The sequence below is a fragment of the Cyclopterus lumpus genome, chromosome 23 (assembly GCF_009769545.1).
Source record: "Cyclopterus lumpus isolate fCycLum1 chromosome 23, fCycLum1.pri, whole genome shotgun sequence".
In the NCBI taxonomy this organism is placed as follows: domain Eukaryota; kingdom Metazoa; phylum Chordata; class Actinopteri; order Perciformes; family Cyclopteridae; genus Cyclopterus; species Cyclopterus lumpus.
Window position 1 is genome coordinate 12195452 of NC_046988.1, and position 20140 is coordinate 12215591.

The following is a 20140-nucleotide window of genomic DNA, read 5'->3' on the forward strand; positions in this document are numbered from 1 at the left end:
AAAACTAAACTTAGTATTGAAATGGATATCACACAACATTACGCTTAACTGAACACCAAACACCTGCGCTCTTCACTGTCGGGTGAATAACACAACTTTCCCCACTGCTGAGCTGCACCCATGCATCTATTATGGCTGAGGCAAGTCCAGGGTGTAGCGGTGCATCTGCCTGTATTAATCCCAATCACATTGAGCCTGTGTGTGTGTGTGTGTGTGTGTGTGTGGGGGGGAGATATTCTGTCAGTTCTGTTAATGTGCCAGCTGGTTACTGTCTCCACACCTTTCCAGCATTCATGGCTGCATGCAAATCAGATTGTCAGTGGAACCAAAAGATCTCCAGCTACAAAAAAAATAAAAAGTGGCTTGAAATGAGCTAAAGTGCAGTCGAGCTCTGAAGTGTACCTTGAAAATGAACTGCTCATTGAAGACCGGATTGAGGGTCTTCCTGTGGACCTTGGTCTCAAACTTCTTCTTCTTGTCAGGCAGCAGGTAAACCTTTACGTACGGGTCGGATGTGCCACCCATGTCCATAGCAGGCAGCTCTGCGGCCTGGATGATCCCCACCATGAGCTAAAAGACGGACACGGAAGGGGTAAAAGAAAGTGAGGGACGGCATGTCAAAAAACGTTCCACTCATCCAAATGAACATGACTTCCACCTTCATCCCACCAACATCCTTATAGAAGTGTGTATTGTTAAAGAAATGTCAAGAAACATCTCTGAAAGACTCGAGAAACATGAGGTTTTTCTTGTCTTTTTAAAATCAAGAGCAATCAATCTTCCATAAAGGGGGCTTTGCGATGATTCTGTGTCATTTTATTTCTGGGATTCGTTCGCATTATAAGAAGGTTACGTCTGCAGAGCCTGGCAGCGGCTGAGGAGTTCGTAAAAGGTCAGGATGTGTCAGAGTAGGAATGAGAGGAATGTTTCTCTTCACATACGGCAGGATAATTGATAACCACAATGGAGGGCCCGGGAGGCTGATTGACCTGCCAGTCAGAGTCTAAAACTCAAAGTCCTCTCGGGAGGCCCAGCTAGTCAGTCAATCAACTTCCTATCAGGCAGCCATCAAGCAGCAATCTGGAGGCTGACCAGGGCACTCGGCCATGGAGCTCTGCAGCTGTCGGCAGCTGCATTAGTTTGCCGCGCTGCGCCGCCGGCGACACAGTGGTAAATAGAAAAAAGTAGGAAACAATGACAGTTGGCTGCAGTTGGTAAACGCCGTAAGGCGAGTAACCGACACTATGGAGTACAAACAGTGTCACGGGCTGAAAACCAAAGGTTTATATATGCTTTGATTGCTTGAAAAAACAAGCTCTCGCTATTTGCTTCCACGCATTGCTGTTTAATTTGACTAATGAGATTATTTCTGCCTTCAGAGCCACTCGTCCCCTGTTTACATAACTAAAACTCCAGTGAGCTGAATGTACCTTGCGTGACCCTGCTCTTTATCTCTGTGTTTGAGTATCAACTACCCAACCTCAATGCCATCATTACAAATAGGTGGAATGTTACCATTTTTATTTAATACACAGTATTTGTACTAATATATGTACTGATCTGCATTGGATGTTGGCGAGACTCCAGTAAGGAAAAGTTCAACGTGAGATGGAGTGACACGCACACACACGCACACGCACACGCACACGCACACGCACACGCACACGCACACGCACACGCACACGAGACGAGATCATCATGGAAAGCATGGCGTATCCTCGATTTATTTACTGCTCCCCAGGTTATGCACAACATTTTCTTGACATTTATCTGGAAAAACACACCGAAATGAGATGCTGTCATGATTTCAATGGACCCCCTTGACATAAATATAACGTCCGTGATTGCGCGTCTGCGTGAGGCTCGTTCGTGATCACTCGAAGACGGAAAAATAAAAGAGTCACAATTATTCCGGCTGTCAATTACCCAAACCTAAACGTAAACATGTTTTGCAGCGAAATGCCGTGAAGTGGCACTTGGTTTTTTTTTGAGTGTAGCAATTTTTATCCTTGCATGCTGTCCCTCTGATTTCCACCCATCCATCACCAACAGTCGGTGGCAGACACAGCGTGTCTCGCCCTCTTTACTGGGAGAGGCAATGGTGCTTCAGACGCTTGATAAGAGCAGGGAGCGGTTGTAGATGTGTCGTATGTGTGTGTCTTAACCCCCTGTTGTGTGACCACACACGGCTGACGTTCGAATCCCCAACTCACAAAACCTTTTAATCAAAAACAAACCGAGCAGAGCTGCTCCTGAAAGTTGAATTATGCGCAAACCGTCATTTTCTTTTCTCACATTTGTCTCCAGCTGTGAGTCATTGGAGCTTTTCATATATTCCCTTTTACATCCTAATTATCTTTTTTTTTTTAAATAAGTAAAGGGAAAGACTGGAAAACCGCATTCAATTACAATAACCAAGTAATGCACTGTATTTCTTGTATGCACTGTGTGTAGTTTACATATTCTGGTTAGAGCTTTTTACAACTAGAACATCAATTATTTCCCCAATGAATCATTTCTAGTATTAAATGTGACTTCAGAACACTCATCAAACATCCTCTGAGCACAGGGTGACATCTACTTGTTTTTTTTCTGTCAAAAATATACAATCTACAATTAATTCAAAGAGAAATAATAAACATGCTTAATACCTGAATGGCCTAATTATATGTGCCTATAAGCTGTGAACTATTATTCAAGTGCCATGTTATCCATGTCAACTCCTTCTTTTTGTCTAAGAGTTTTTACTTTTTCAATATATAAGAAAATGTACTGCGACAAGACTTTTTAAGGAAATCCCCACTTGGAGGCTTGACACCAAAAGACATGTTGTCTAATTGAAATGGATGATTTACATTTCATCACGTGGTGCACTTTGGTAATATGTTGTAGCTGAACAAAAACACTTCCTGAATTATTGTCTCCTCTCGCTCAACCAACGCTCTATTTCAGCACTAATTATGCCACGATTTATTTCTCACACCTGAGTAATGACCAACACTCCTTTGAGAGAAAGACTGAATAGATGTAATGTTTGCACATCTGTGTGGGTGTATCTGTTTAACTAAAGACTTAGTCCCTATCACGGCAGACAGAGGGCTGCTGGTCTGAACCCGTCTCTGTCTGTCATTCAGTTCAGTGAACAGCACGCTGTGGATCCGGGATGGGGATCCAGCCTTTGGCAGCTCATCTCGCATCATGGCTCCGCTGTGACCACTTCACACACACGCACACACACAAACACACACACACACACACACTTCAAAAGAGGACCGATACTCCAGTTCATGCCTAATATTGAACGATTTATTTCAGAAATGAACCGTCAAGAGGGCAGGAAAAAAAAGAAAACGTGAATGTTTTGAAATGCATCCCTTCTTAATAATGAGTGCAACATTCACATACTTTGACTGGACGCGATACAATAGGGCTGGTCTTGACCTGCACATGAATATGGTAATGATGTTGAACGTAGGAATGGCATTATGATTCCCTTCCTGCCGTCCTGAGGCGGCTCTTTGTGGTTCATTTGCCTGACGTCGCCGCATCGTCGCTCCCACGAGTGATTTGGATCTTTTACAAAAACCTTTCGTCTCATTAGTGCATAAACTCAGAGTCATCAACACCGAGGGGAAGCAGCCAGTTGTGGTGGTGAACAGACAGAAACAAACCTGGAGCTCTTTGCCACGAGGACCTGACATTAATCTGCATGTTTCCCTCTGGTTTCTTGGCACGATGGAACATTTAGCGGCAGATCTCTTAAGCCATCGAGTGAAAGTTAATAGCGCTTACGGCCTCATCTTAAACGAGGCGTGCTTTTCAAATTTGCGCGTTGACATATCATATCTTAAGATCTAGCTGGATACAGATCCTAAATTACGAGTTACATACTGAATATCACTTCCCAACGCAGAGAGAAGATTTAAACGGGATGATCCTGCAAATCCCATTCATATTTTTGACTTCCTGTTACCTGTAAATATCTGATTTAGTTCTACATCTGTGACTTGCAACGACAGAATAGACAAGGCCAATTACCCTCCACATAAAGTTTTAGTTAAGTAACAAAAACTCTTGCCTACAGTTATAGAAAGATCATCGTCATAGGGTAAAAAAATCACTAAGAATTGCTCTGTGATGGGACTTAAACTGCAGTCTCCAAGATGAGGGTCAAACATGCAACACTCAACCCAACTTCACCACACAAAGGGAAGACTGCTTTCTGCATTGGCGCTGCAGTGTCATGGGCTAATGATGTCTCTTTGAGTCTATCCTTTCGGGCAAAGATATGAACACATTTGACCTTCGATGTGCTCGGACATCACGTTGAGTATTTCAGGCATACTCTGTCCTTAAATCGTGTGCTGTAGAATCGTCCGATGCCAACGTGATTTCTAGGGACACTGGGCTTGAACGATGAAATGTAATCTCGTCAAAAAGTAAGGGATGCACTGAAAAGTGCCATCTCCATGCCTCAGTTGTGATCGGGTATCATCTCTGACTGCAAATTATCCCAAGATAAGACAATCGCTGTTCTCTGTAATATCATCTCTTTATCAGCTGACACGTATTCAGGAATTCAGGCGCAGATTTCTACTTTACAAAGGAACCTATTCCCCCCCCCCCGCCCCCTGTCGGTTCTCCTGCATTGCACAGGCCTCAAAGCCTGAGGATGAAAAATAAACACTTCCTGAAGGCCACTGTGTCCGTCACCGAGCTGAAAGTGGGTCAGATGAACGGCTGCCTCCCTCTGTTGTGAGCTTCGGAGGGGCAATGAGTCACCCATTCATTACACTTTAGCTCCACTGTGGAGCCTATTACCGGAGTAATCAAGAACCTTATGGAGAGACCTGTCATTAACTCCCACGAGATGACACATCCCTCTGTGAAATGTAATATTGTCCACAAAATATCCACTTTTATGAAATGATTCAATACTTTTCCCTCAGGGCTTGGCTGACTGAACACTAATTATTGACTCAACCGTCAAATGGTAATAATTATTGATGATTGAAGGGGACACAAACATGAGAAAATGTGTGTACCGATCAAAGTCTCTTTGTTACTGTAAGCCAGTGTGTGACTCGGTGTGTGTATAGGAGCAGTTTACCTGTCTAATCTCTGGCTGTCAGTTCTGTTCATAATGGGGAGTTAGCTAACCCAGTGAGGGACAGCGCTGTGTTTACGCACCGTGTCTATTATCTGTCACACAACATCTGGCGGCAGGAAGTTGATGTGCTTCCACATTTTGCTTTTTTTTGCTCTTTTTTTTTTAAAACTCAGCCTGCTGGAAAAAAAAATAAAGCACATGGGTTTCTGCAGCGGCTGTTTTCAATCAAGTAGAAAGAAAGAAACACATTCGGAGACTAACTAAATCCCAATAGCCTACTGTATCTTTTACGAAGGCTCAGTAGCGAATGAACAAAGTCGACCACCGTGATATCCCTGTGAGATTGCTCTCAAGCTTCAGTGAGCAAACAGCAGTGGTGACGCAGCAAAAGGGAGAATGTTGTGCAAAACCTGGGTTGGGTCCTGTCTCATCTCTGGGGAGATGAAAAAAGTTGGACCCCCTCAGAAGTTGGGTGTGACCATACTTACGAAGGAGGACCTTTCGCAACAACGACACACACAGAGAGATTCGGAGAACAGACCCTTACCGTATTCTCGGTGAAATTGTAATCCAGGGAGTATTGTAATTTGCCCAGTTTCTGGTCCTCCTTGGGCTCTTCCTCTTTCTCCATTTCAGTCAGCCCTGTCTCCGCATCCTCCTCATCCTTCAAGGCCTGAAGGAGACACCCACCAAGAGTCAGTGTCGCCTGTTTGTCGCTGGTGCTAGCACCCAGCCGGCCGTTCCCCGCCCAGGTCCTGCCGGTGGACCTACTCCTGTAAAAGCTGCCACTTGTTTTATGGTGCAATAAGGGGGGAGGGAGGGGAGGAAACGAGGAAAGCAAGCACTAAAACACCATAGCAGTTAACACCAGGACATGCTCTGTGATGCACTAAAGCGCCGGGCCTGGTCCCCTGAAGATGCTTTTTTCTATCATTCTCTGGGTGTTTCTGTCTAAAAGGAGGAAAGATCAAACGATGTCGCCAGAGATAACAGCAATGGGCAGGCATTAGAAGAGGAAGAGGGGAGGGTAAAGAGAAGGGCTGCTCCCTAAAAGTCGATGAGTCGAATCAACCGTAGGTAAACCCTCAGTCGAGCCATCTTTTTTTATTAATTTGTATGTATATCTATGAAGAACTTTGTGCTCTTGTAAACTATCTAAACGTGAACACACCGGTTGTATGGATATGAATGTTGATTACGCGGCAAAAATAGAAATCACACCCGCAAAGCATTGTAAACAAGTCCGTTTTTTTTGACGATGTCAGGGTTCGCCGACATCGTCGCACTGAGGACAATCCGTCCAGCCCCTCACCGCAGGGAGTGAGGGAAGTCCAAAACAGCGAGCCCGCGTCCGTAACCGTTAGCCTCGTTCAGCCCGAGCCTTTCCAAGCTAAACCCAGAGAGCCAGTCGTGGTGCACGGCCCACTGCGAGGTCCAGCATCCCGGGGGAGAGGGTCCCATGATGGGATCTTCCCCCGAGCTGCTGAATGTCTCGGACAGACAGCGCGGACCCCACCCATTGAGAAAATGTTAAAACATGATCATTATGACACTATGGCGTGCTATTGACATGCCAGTGTGGTCAAAATCATCACTGGAACTCATGCCACTGGATTTCCGGGTCGCCAGATAGTCTTTATACGAATGGCCAAAACCAATTTCAATAAATTCCGACTCGGGTACAGCCCATGTAAAGAGACTCAGAGAGAGGAAAGTTGGAAGAGAGAGAGAGAGAGAGATGCTTCCAGAAAATATCACAGGAAGACAATTCCCTTGATGTTATTTCAGGCAGATAAAGTCTCTGGCAAAAACACATATCAATTGGGTAGAGTCTGAAGTGAGAAGTTGCCCTATCGCTGGCCTGGCACTGAGGGGAAAGTAGCAGGGGGAGGCATTTGTGTTGGTGGGGAGGAGAGGAGGGGTGCTGGTGGGGGTGGGGGAGTTTCTTTTAAGACCAACATGCGATTGAAGAGGCAAAGACTAGTTCTCAAGGGCATTCATTCAGCATCAAAAGTTGCCTTCCAAGATGTCTCTTTCGTTAGGCATGCAGAGCATTCTCTGTCGTACAAACCAGTGCTCTTCATTCCCCAAGTCTGGTAACGCCCTCAAGACATACAGTCGCATTGTCACCATAGCCCCTAATGCTCTTATGTGATCCCCTACGTCGATGGTAGCTAGAAGCATCATGCCAGCAGTGGGTGGGTAGGTGTTGGTAAAAGGGGTTGTACATCGGGGGGGGGGGGCTGCTCCTATTAGTTTGTCAAGTTGCTCATGTGAATGCAAAAAGGCTGAACAACACTGATTATTTTTTATTTTTCTCTTTTTTTTTTACGCTGAGCCACTTTGGTCTTTGCCTTTTGGGAGAAAATCTGAATTGAGTAATTTAATTACATTTTTTATTTTGGCACATAAAAAAAAAGCTAAAAGTAGAGCAGGTAGAATGATTGAGGAAATAAAATCCCCTAATTTATCCAAGGCGTGCATTTATATGATTTCATGAGGTAAATCCAATTTCTGCGCATCCAGGAAAGGTACGATCTGTTTCACCTGGGTTGACAGACGTGAATGCAAATTCTATTGCATGTCATTCCCAGTTTCAAGAGAGCATTTACTTGTAGAGCCTCTCAATCATTCTACGTCCGCCCGCCAGGCCACTTATTTTAAAATGTTATATTAAAGATTCAAAAAGGCAGGAGACTTTAGCTCGGCACAAAAATCAGCATGGTTCAACCTCGTCAATGCGCACCAAGTGTTTCTTTCATACATATATATGTGTGTATGCAGGTTATACACACATATATACAGCAGATATACATGTACTGTATGCATAGTTACATATATTTGGTTCTATGGGAGTAAGTTGTTGTCAAGAGGCCATAAAAAAACAAAAAAACATCAGAGCAGCAGGCTTAAGAAGATCCAACAGCAATTTGGAACCTACCGCCAGTGACCATCCCGAACAGTCATCAGACACAACACAGATAAGGAGGACATAGAAGGAAGAAACACAAATTAAAACAACCACACACAGGAATTAACACACCAGAGTCTTGGGCCCACCAGGAGAAATGACCGCTTGCCTCGGAAGTGGCAGATTCACCGATATCAGAGGGGGCGACCGATTACCGGGGGGGGGGTCTTTTATTTTTTGATTAATGGCTATTTGAAAAAATGGATGCTTCTGAGGTCGCGCGAGAATATTGGAAAATGAATGGGGAAATCTTTTCCTCTAACGAGCACAAGTGATGTGCTGTTTTGGGAGACATCGCTGGCTGTTAAAGCTGCTGTCTGTCACCCGTAGAAAAACAAACGAGTCTTTATCATCCGCATCTTAATTCATGCTTTCTGCTACAATAAGTAATAAAACAATGTCAGTGTGATGTCCGTCTACGCTTTCGGATTCACCTCTAATAGCAGAGGTGTGCAAATTGAACACACTCTGTGCACGATTCCCTGTGCACGAGCGGTGTAATGATGCCCCCCGCCTGTGCAATTAGCGCGCTAACGCCATTTGAAGTGTGTGCGCTGGTGAAAAGGTGGGGTTTAATGACTCGTTTATCGTTTGCTGACGTCATTTCTCTGGGTGGATACCACTTCATTACACGGCAAACGTTACTCACACTCCTCAACATGTGAGCAGGTCCTCATATGACCAAAAGGAACACTCACAGGAACGAAAAAGTAGGAGGAAAAAGAGAGAGATTGAAACACTCTCTCTTCAATCCGAAGCCATTTTAAATGGCTTCCGTTAACTCTCCTGTAATTACACTGAATTCTAATTTTTAAAGTAAGCGGTGGAATATATCATGGTAAGTAATACTGCATGTATATCTTTGGCAACCATTAATACATAAGACATACACAATACATACAGTAACAGCCATTGCATACAAATAAATAGGGAGGTTTCTTTTGATCGTGACATTTGCAGCAACATTATTTTTTACACTTTTCATGTGTTGATGCGACTGCAAATGTGCTCAATCAAATCGGTCATAATTAGAGGCACTAAAAATATAAAAATAATATATAATGTTGAACTTAAAACACTAAACATTAATGGATGTATATTCGGTATATTTCTGGACACAGAAGATCTAGCAAAATCCAAAATGTGTTGGCGGTAATCGCATTATGAGAGGATGTACGCTTCTGGATTCTAAGTGACAAAAGTTCAAAGTCTTTACCTCGGTTTTGGCTCCGTCCTGGACGTCCATCATGTTGATGGCATTTTTGCCCTTGTCTTTGCCCTTCTTTTTGTTTTTCTTCTTGAATATCCATTTTTTGCAGACGCAGAAGCAGCACGCTAACACCAGGATGATAGCCACGAAGGCGATGGAGACAATGGCCCATGACGGCACTGTGGGAGAGACCGAGTTTTTTGGATGAGAACTTTTTGGGAAGAAATAAAAAAAAAAACTGCTGCAGAGAAGAAAACAACATTTCTGTGCAAAAAAAAAGAAATTGGTTCTAGCAACTGACTGAGGTGAGATAAAATGTGTGTGCCTGCAGAGTTTGGGACACCGGATCAGCACCTAAACCAGCGCTTGGGTCCATCAAGAGGTGGCAGACTTTTTAACGATCGGTCCCGACCAGCAGGACAACGCCCGACTCAACAGCTTCCTGCCAATTTACTGGAGGTAACAGATGTTGGCATTTTCCACTTGCCATTTGAACAAAAGATTCTCGGACAGCTGACACTTTCACGGCAATCACCGGCAACACAGAACTTGAGCTGGGACGGAGAGCGGCGGTGCCGGGTGGGCTTGAGAGGCATTAGCGATGGTGCGGTGGCCGTGACAAGCCAATGATGCAGTGAAATCAGACAGATTCACGGCCGTTTGACACACATCGTTCACAAGCTCTCTGCTGCCGCATTACCTTTAAAAAACAGGATGAAATTAGTCCTTTGTGTTGCGATTTAAGGATTTGAATTTCTTACAGAATACAGAGGTAAAAAAAAGCCTAATCTCATTGGTTTAATTAAACCTGAACATTTGGAGTTCAGTTCCAGTGGAAGTTAGAGAACAAGAGCTAGAGGGTTTCTTTAATTTAAAATTGCGTAACCCCACAGGCATGTAATCAATTTCCCAGTAACCATGTCCTGTCAAAATATTTATGTTATGCCCTCCAGCTGAGCCATGTTGTTTTTGTGTGTGTGTTTTTTTTAATATACCTTCAACACAGCTTACAAATCATCGAAGAGTCTTAAATCAAAATCCAGAACTAAGTCTTCTTTTACTTTGGACAATGTCACCTTATTGTGATGTGTTTATGCCAAGGGCCAACTCTCCCTTGATGGTGCATGCAGTTGCTTGCTGGAAGGTTGGAGACACATTTTCATGAATCTATGAGGTGTTTTTTTTCTAACTAAAAGTTATAATTGGACACACAGTCTGGGCTTTAACTTCATCACAGCAGTCAAATGTGGGTTATAATGCACACTTCATCAGAATAGTACACCCGTATTCTCTAACTTCATATTCAATCTCAGTGTATTAACGTACACAACATGTACACACCGGACACAATTAGTTGGATAGGATTTATACACAGAGTAGAGGAGGAGCTAGCATTAAGACCTTCACACACTTGGGGCGGGATGAATAAACAACACTAAAATGCGAAATACTAATATTTTGCGTCAAAAGTTTTCACGATGCAAATTTGAGAACGCCTTTTCATTTAAAGGTTTGACTGAATTTGCAGAGGGAGAAAACTGTCTGAGAGATATTGTAGCTTTATTAAGTTACCTTATAGAAAAAAAAGGCTCTGAATGAATTTGCCTCTGATGAACAGGTCACGGATGTCTAGGGCTTTTATTGTGAAAAGCAAATAATGGAAGGAGTCAACACAAAGGGAGGGGTTATTTTTCTGCATATTATTCCATTTCACGATTATTTGGGCCAAAATAGTTATCAAAACATCATCAAAATATGATTAAAACATCCCGGACTCACTTTATCTTAAATTTAATTTAAAATCACAGGGACACACATCTTTTTTTTTTTGTAAACATCCTGTTTGCTGATAAACAAACAATCCAAAATAATGTCATCCTGAATCATGAGATTTCCCTGAATAAATTAAGGATAGAGATATAACAACAGGGAGTTTCCACAATAATGAATGTAATTTTGAATCCAGGCTCCATTTTTTTTTTTATTTGACTCCTTCCATTACAAGCTAGACAACTTTTTCAAGTTCACGCCGACGATATTTGAAGAACTTTTTAGGAGGAAATGAAAATCAATGCTTTTTAAGACCTTTTCAAGACCTGGAGATACGCAGCTCAGTTAAATAATTATATATAAATTTCTCGTTTCCTCCACCAAATATACCCTACTGTGTTGGACCTGAGTGGGGAAATTGGACAACCGGCAGTTAACTCCGTCACCGACAGACTGACAGAGACTCTACACGCTACAACAGCTTGAAGCAAACACAGTGACACCTTTCTCAACTATAATCAGTGGACAGTTAGTGCTCCCTGGTGCATGCATGCAGCCTCAGTGTGCACCACACACACACCGATGGAAGGAGGAGTGTGTTGCTTTAAGTATCAGAGAGAAGACATACAGTCCAGATGGGCTGAAAATAATGAGAGACCTTCGCAACAGACTTCTCCCTTCAGCACTCGTAATCGCTGCTCCTTTATTCTACTCAGCAGACACCAAACACCTGGGAGCCCACCCTTCATTTTAATAGAGAGGAATAACAGACAAATTAGCCAATTTTGGGGCATAATTATTTTTTTTTTTATCAGAGCTTACTACTCTGAAAGGAAATAGGGAAAGCTTTTGACATCAAGACGACGAGAGGCAAAATGGGAAGAAAAGAATTGTGGGGATACAATTTCTAAATAGCATCGTCGATATTCTTGTAGCTGCTTTAGGAAATGGCGAAAAACTAGTTGACAGAATAATCTTTTTCATAATAATCTTTTTCTTCATCTTTGAAAAGATAATAAAAAATAGAAAAGTTGGGGAAAAGTTTGGTCAGATGAAAAAAAGTTTGTTTTTTCTAAGTTCGATTTTTCTTGCTGTTACATTTTCATGTGAAAATAGGTGCAATTAGTTTTTTGCATATTATTTGTTGTTGTTGGAGGCTCATTGTAATACTCATTTAGGCCACAAGAGGCACACGTACAGCACTATACTATTCGCTACATAGTTTTCTTTCATGTGAGTCTAAAAGTATATTACATGCTAACACACAATATATGTAAATTATATTAACTTACTTTTCACCCGTTTTAAAGGATTAAAAAAGCTTTTTGGGGAACTAAAAGGATTATCCTTGAAAATGTATAAACACGAGAGAGAAAACTATTTAGATCAGACTTCCACCTTCTCACCTGCTTCTCAAGGCCTCCATACGATATCAAATATAAATCTTTTTGCTGAGAAAGACAACATGCAGTTCTCGTCATGGTTTATTTAAGGAAGCAGGCCAACAGTGTTTACCAATCCAACAAACCAAGAGATAAAATAAGTCCTTTGAAGACTATCTAAAGATTTTTTTTTTTTTTTAAAAAGACCCATCAAAACAGAAAAGTATATTACAATTTATCACTCTGGGGTTTTTTGCTCGCCAGCTTTCAGCTGAGGTTTCTTCGGCGAGGTCCGAGGGCAGAGAGAAGAGGGAAATCGATGCTCTGTTGACAAAATCAATAAGCACTCTCCTCCAAGGAAAAACAGTGAGCGATGCTCTAAAATAACTGAAGGATCTCCAGGTTTGGCTTCGCCCCGGAGCAGTGTGCTGATGGAGGTGACACTGGGACTTGTTTACAATGAGCCATCCAGAACTCTTTCCTTTAAACACTTGAAACTACACTGAGAAGAAACTGTGAGAACTGAGAGTTTCTTCCCCTTTAGACATATGAGGACAAGTCAAAGCCAAATTATTGCACTTAAATATATGTAGATTTGTCATACAGATTTGTGGTGCCACTTTTTAATTACACGCAATATATAAAGGGTTTAGAAGTAAGTGTAGCTAATAGCGCTTTTAATGGTTAATACCACATTTACCAATGTTTCATACATTTCCAACATATTAAACTGCAAAGTAGAAAGATTAAATCCCCTTTGTCAACCACTTAATCACATTTATAACTGCAAACTACATTGTGTATTACAGTAGGAAGTATGAGAAAGTATACATTACAGGGTTTATCTTTTAGTTGTTATGTAGTTATACATGCTGGTAATCAATGTATAAATGCTTGAAAATGTTAACACGCTGTTAATAATTTGATTTTAGTCCAGATGCTTTCCAGATGTTATTCTAGAACTAGATTATTTTCTTTTTTAAATGCTTATAACTGACTCATAAAGCTGAACTTAATGATGTATTAACTATTAGATGGGATTAGATTATGACTGGAGATGAAGCCAGAACTTCACTTCAAAGTCTGTTTGTTTTTCTGAACTTTTAAGGAAGGAACACCTCCAACCTTGGACGAAACAGGAGCATTTGTGTCTCATACCTCTGAGCAGACTGCGGCACATCTTAGCTCTGGAACAGCTCATAAACACACATGCAACGTCGCATAAACACATGCAAACACAAGATGACGTAAGCGGACGGTCCTTTAATGGATAAGAATCACCTGAAACCAAATAGAAGCTCTGATTAACGTACATCTCCCACAACCCCCTGAAATGCTCACGTCACTCTGCACTCATGCTGGCATTTCATCAAAGCTCACGACGTCTGACGGAATGCCATTTAGCCAAACAGTGCAGGAACCCAGACCCTTATCTTAGTCATCACACGTGCGTCTTCCAGTGAAAGGCACTTCTGTGCTCCTTCATTAAAAGAAACCTGAGTCTCAAAAAGCAATAAGAGCATCCTCTGATTAACTGCATTGTGTGAGTGTCTTCTCCTAAATGAGAGAGAGAAAGAGACAAAAAAGTGAAAGAGAGGCCGAGAGATATAGTATTGGCAGCGTGCACGCTGCACTTCAACTCCCTGCACTTATCTCTTGTTCATGTCAAGGAAAATTGAGTTCCTCTAATGGGAGGGTCGTGCATGATGAAATCCACGTTTGCTGTTCCTCAAAGCTCAACGGTTCTTTTAAGGACTGTCATTGAAATGACTGTCATTGAAATGACAAAGTAATATATATATATATATATATATATATATATATATATATATATATATATATATATATATATATATTACTTTGTCATTTTAGTGGTTTCTGGTATACCAGTAGAAGAATAAATCCCACTGAATAATGCCAGATCTATATTCAGTAGAATAGAACATATAATTTGTCACAAAACCTCGGGCACGACTGATTTTGTCTTTGGTGCACAGTTCTGGGTTTGGTTTCTCTGACAAGAGCTCATCAGATCTTATTTTTTGACGTTTTGTGTCACTCCATATACATACAGTAAGAAAAAGGAAAGCAATAATGCACATGTAGGTATTTGAGTCATTCCTACAATATTGTGGGACTGTGACATACTGAGAAAAATGCAGATCATCCATTATACACATTTACATCACATGAAATGCATTTCGCCCACAGTTGTCTAGGACAAAGTGTTACTAATGGAAATGATGGCAACAACTCAAACATGAATTATCCTTTATTAGTATTTTAAATTAATTGGATTTAACTTGGAAAACAACCATTTCAGTGCATTACGGCCAAACTAATGAAGTCTCTGCATTGAGTGTTTGCTGGGAATTTATTGTATCCGACATCGATGAGGACTCATTGAGGCGCTCAGAGGATTAAAAAAAACATCTACATCATCTACCTCCATCTATCATTTCCATTATAAATATCTAGTCAGAAGCTACTGAGAGAAGCTTGTACTGAGAGTGTGCATCTTTTCAAGAAAAGTATTAATTCATATCGACTGGGATCAGCATTAGCTTGTCACTTACATTAATGGATACTTTTTAAATGAATGTTATGAAGATTGATGCCAGCGCCATAAGATGTCTCTGCTCCGCCGCTCCATCCCTGCTAATATATCGCACTTTACACTTGACAAAAAGCTTTTATGAACTGGATAGAGTTTGATGGATGCATTTACGCGTGTGGGTAATATTGCATCTGCGTTATATATCCACTTTCAGCAGCCCACACTAATCCAATGTGGCAGGACCCTGTTGGTCAATTAACCTTGACATTAAATCTCGTTACGCTCACGAGAGCAACACTGTGTCCGCGCCCTTTCCCCGCTGTGGCTTGTTTAAGCCAACAATACGTCTGCAGCAGGGAGCATCTCGTAAGTACTGACGATCCTGGAAACTGTCCTCCATAAAGATCTATTTTTGTCGATTATTGAGATTATTATCAGAACATGTAGACGCATCGGCAAGAAATCCGGAGTTGAAGTGACACCGACTACATTAACAGTTGCAGGAGGTGGATTTACAGCAACCGATGACACCAGATAGAACTGGTCTTTTTTTTTTGGGTGCACAAAGAAGCGTGAAGCAGTTTAATAATGTGGATTGGATGGATTTCTATTCAATATTGTCCAGACATTCCTGATCCCTGGAGGATGAATCCTACTGACTTTGGTGATCACTAGAATGTTCTTCTGGCTCCGGCATAAGGAGGATGAACTATTGGATCAATTGCCATTCAATTCTTAATTTAAATATTTCCATTGGTTTGGTTTGGAGGCTTCACCTCTCCATACGCATAAGGACGTTGATATTCCAATAGCCTTCAGCATTTACGCCCAAAAAGCAATGTACAACAACATTTATTCTCAGCTATTCCTGAGTGTTCAGAGATGGAAAACTTTTTGCAAAAACGAGGGCAGAGACCGGGCGGCCGTTTGGCTTGTCGCCATAGCAGCAGGCGGGCGGAGACGATTGGCTCCGCTGATCCACCGCTGTAATCCCCCTTTCCCAAACTCTGCTGTCTGCGAGCAGCCACAAAGTCAAGTTGAGACACATTGAAAGCTCTGATGTATCTTTTCCTGTTTTTCTTTCAGCTCTTTCTTATTCGACCATATTTTTTAGCTGCAACCATCAGCTGTATGACGCTCGTGTCCGTCACCCACCAAAAGATATGCAGTAAAAAAAAGTCAGAAAGATCAGTCCTGTTGCCGGAATTTTTTCGAAAATTAAACTGAATTGAAAATTGATTAATTATGACAGATTGCTGCCCTAGAGGGAAATATATATCTTTTAATTAAACCTTTTTGGAGCTATTCAAATGTTTGTGAGTGCCTTTGGCTGCCTAAAAGCAGAAAGTCGCTGATTAAAACAAACAACAACAAAAAAGATTTATTTTCCTGAAATGTCAATGGCTTGTCTGTGTTATTTGGAGTAACGGCTGGTGGAAGCAACAGTCATGGATCAAACAGCTTCTGTGCTCAGAGGTTAATTGTTATCGGGAAGTAAAGCCTCGGGTGTTTAAATAACGTACGAAGAAATTCAATACGCTGGTTTCCTTTGAGGCAACCTCTTTGCTCGAAAGTCACAATATGGTTTAGTGTGATTACAAAGTCAGACCTCAGTGTGTGTGTGTGTGTGTGTGTGTGTGTGTGCTCATGTTTCTGTGGATGGATCATTCACAAATTGATTAGATGGCTGCTTTTGTGTTAAAGGAATTATTGTACACACAATCGTGTTGATACATTTTAATGACCATTTATTGCCTCTGATTTCCATCCCTGTCGTGGGTGCTTTTCTCTACTTTTTTAATTGTTATTTAATTTAGTTTGTGAGGATTTGGTGCCGTCCTCGGTTATTATATTCTGGTCAAATACGTAAGGTCCCTTATGGTTCCATGTTGTGGATGTATTGAATGAATGACTCTGTAATGTTGTCTTAGTTTAGGAAAACTTCTTTGCTTTTATTCTATTTTATCTCAAGCCAGAGGAAAGTTTTTTTTTTTCTGTGTATGTTTTAATAGTTTAAACTGCTGTCCTAAAATAAATGTAGTTAGCTAAACACAACTGTCTCGTATAGCAACATACCTCACAAAACTGGAATGCAGAATAGGTGAGATAACTGGATGAAATATGCATGCGAACATATTTTTGGGACTTTTCCTTGCAAGATTGAAATTGAAAAAAAAAAGAAGCAAACTCAGTAAATGTAGAAAGGCTGCGATAAAGGCGGCTGTTTTTTATTGGGGATGCTCGAGCCATCAGCCAGCAGCTGAGGCCAAATCCCCGGCTCAAAGATATGTCCTGCAGATCCTGATGGACAGACATTCTGCAGCAAGTTTGGCCAGTCTGACAGCCTCATGGGACCTCAAAGCCTGCGGAGCTTAAACTGGGATATAAGCCCCCCACAAGAAAACCTTCTGCAGCAGCAACAAGCTGAGCCTGCAGCTTCTTCTCTTGCATATTCCTTGTTGACTGACTCCAGACCGTATCGATATTCCACGGAGTAAACCAGACTTGGGGCGTTCATCGCCAGCACCGGGGAGTAAACGCTGCGTTTGATTGAGGGGATGAGGTGAGAAGAAAAAGTCATTTAAAACTCACTATAGCGGACAGCTTTTTTTTTTTTTTTTGCTTTCTTTTTTTTTGAGAACCTCTCAAAAATGGTTTCTGCCCAGGGTATAAAAAAAGATTACAATGTCAAAATGTAGAAGAAGTAATGACTCTTGTTCTTCTCAAGATGATGTGCAAAGGTTGTCAGGCTTGGGATAAATTTTAGTAGAAATAGCAATGCATTAGCAAGACTGCTCCAAAAGGGGACAACGACCTCTCCAACCTCTCTCACCACGAGTTATCGGAATATAAATAAAAGGTACTTTATTTTGTAAATATGAACCCTAGTCCAAATAAACCGTCCTCTGTTGAATGAGGATTGTGTTCATGCACTACTAAACCTCTGGTGGGGTCATTTTGTGTCTTTGCTGAAGAAATACTGCTTCTCCTTTTCACGAGAATAACTTCCACAGGAGCATGCTGATATAGTTATGGTTAGCTTTCTGCTAAATGCAGTTGTTTGTTTTCATCCTCCCGGATGACACAATGGCGACCACATTATGTTCTGTACTTAATACTGCACATTTCTCTAGTCAAAGTTGTTGGTTGGAATTATTGGTGATAAAAGGGAAGGATGTGTTTTATTATGTGGAAATGAAGACACCGTGAGATAGAAAAACTCAAAATCTAACAGCAAATAATAAAGCCAGTTACGCATAATTTATCATTTTCTCATGTCAAACACTTGACTTATTGTTGCCAGATGTTTATCCTCCACTTCATTAAGTCAATTCCATCCGAACCGTTCAGTGCACGAAACTCTTGAATTTGTTGTTGACTCGAGCAACAACATGAAAGATATAATAAGAATAATGTGTTCACCTCATTCATTGAAGATCTGTTATCAAAGCTGAGGACGTCTGACGTCAGCAAAAGTTCACGCACATCTGAACATTTTTGAGTCATGGCTACTCGAGAATCACACTGAATGGATTGAATGGTTTCCAATCAGAGTGAGTGTAATTATGGACACGTCACATGTTGTGGCGCGGTGACTGAAAAACAACCTTCACGAAAAGGTGTAAAGCCTGCAAACTAGTGCTTTTTCCCCCTTTTCTTTCTGAATAGATATTTTTTGAATATTCAATGCAATCATGTCTTTGTGTTTGAATTCTGAGACTTTTCTATTTTGGGGCTTTTTTGGGTGGTTCACCATGCCTGTAATCTTTGTGCCTATCCGCTGTAGTTCTTCCAATACCAGTTTTATACCAACCGCACCACGACAACACGTCTGAAGGACGGAAAGCGAACAAGAAGGTTTTCTTCTAATTTACATTACTAACACATAACCTTTTATTAAGAGTGCATGTGAGATTAAAGCCGGTTATGACGGATGAAAAATAATAAAAAGTCTAGTCATGAACAGAGAAGAGAAAACAATCAATATCAGACCTAGAGAATGGATCTCCATAATTGTTTCATCTTTTATATTTTATTTTATGTTTGAGTCTCAGGGAGAGAGAAAAAAAAGAAAGAAAAGACTACAGCAAAGAATATTTTAGGCATCTTTACTGAAAATAATGAATCAAAATGAATAAAGTTGAGTAATCAAAGAAGTCGCTCTTCCCGTTTCATCTCTACAAATGTCCCACTGAGAAATCCCTGTAAACCTACTCACACGGGATTTTGTTCAGCTCATTCATGAACTTGTCCTTCAGCTTGGAAAAGGCCTCGTCCTTCTCGCCGGTGCCGGCCATGTTGGTGGTGTTGGAGCCGGCCGTGGAGGAGAAGGCGGTGGTGGGCTCGGGCACCGCCGCCGCCAACGCTTCCCTTCGACTCTCGCTCATCGTGACGACGCTGGGCAGCCAGGCAGATGCTGGACGATTGAAGGAAGAGGAAAGACAAAAACAGACTCGGTTAGATTATTTTTTATTACCCCCCCCCCCCCACCGTGCTGTGACAGATGCGTGTCAGAGCCTTGTCAGTTGACTGAGTTGACGCAGACCGTGTGAGCAGCTGCTGGCTCAGCCTGGGTAAACATCAGCTGTGGTCCAGAATGAATTGGCCAGCACGCCGAATTCAGAACAAAGCTACTCACTCATTGCTTAAACTCCAGATTAGCATCACAGAGCAGAGATAAAATGGTTATTTATTACTCTCGTATAACACGGGCAGCACATCTCAGTACTGCTACTGGCTTAATTTAAATTCGAGGCTTTTTAGAAGTCAAGCGAAACAAGTACGGTACAGTAAATAATGTTGCGGAGCACAGAAGATTGCTCGCCCACTATCTTATCACACCGTGCTCTTTGTACACAGCAGGTGTATTTACTTAGGATGGAGGTCTTTTGTCAGCGGGAAGAAGGAAACAATGTGTCTTGTCAAACAGAGTGTGTGTGTGTGTGTGTGTGTGTGTGTGTACTTTATGTGTGGATAGTCATGTGTCCATGCATGTGCAACGCTTTAAGCTCCATTATATAGCAGCATGTTGGTTGTTACATCACTGTCACTGCGGGTGGTTGGTTGAAATGAAGCTTCAATACTGTTTCATGAAAAACAAATAATAAAGTCACATACGATATCTTACAGCTGGGTACCA

General features: G+C 41.6%; 1 protein-coding gene across 1 annotated transcript in view; it reads right to left on the reverse strand.

Moving 5' to 3' along the window:
- syt1a (synaptotagmin Ia) overlaps positions 1-19388 on the reverse strand; it is a 36484-nt gene extending 17096 nt beyond the window's left edge. Inside the window, exons 1-4 of the mRNA XM_034526334.1 lie at positions 19220-19388; positions 9298-9470; positions 5658-5783; positions 403-570 (exon numbers count right to left, since the gene is read on the reverse strand). Coding sequence (XP_034382225.1) covers positions 403-570; positions 5658-5783; positions 9298-9470; positions 19220-19388 — 636 coding nt within the window. The remainder of the gene's footprint in view (positions 1-402; positions 571-5657; positions 5784-9297; positions 9471-19219) is intronic.
- Between the last annotated feature and the right edge of the window lie 752 nt (positions 19389-20140).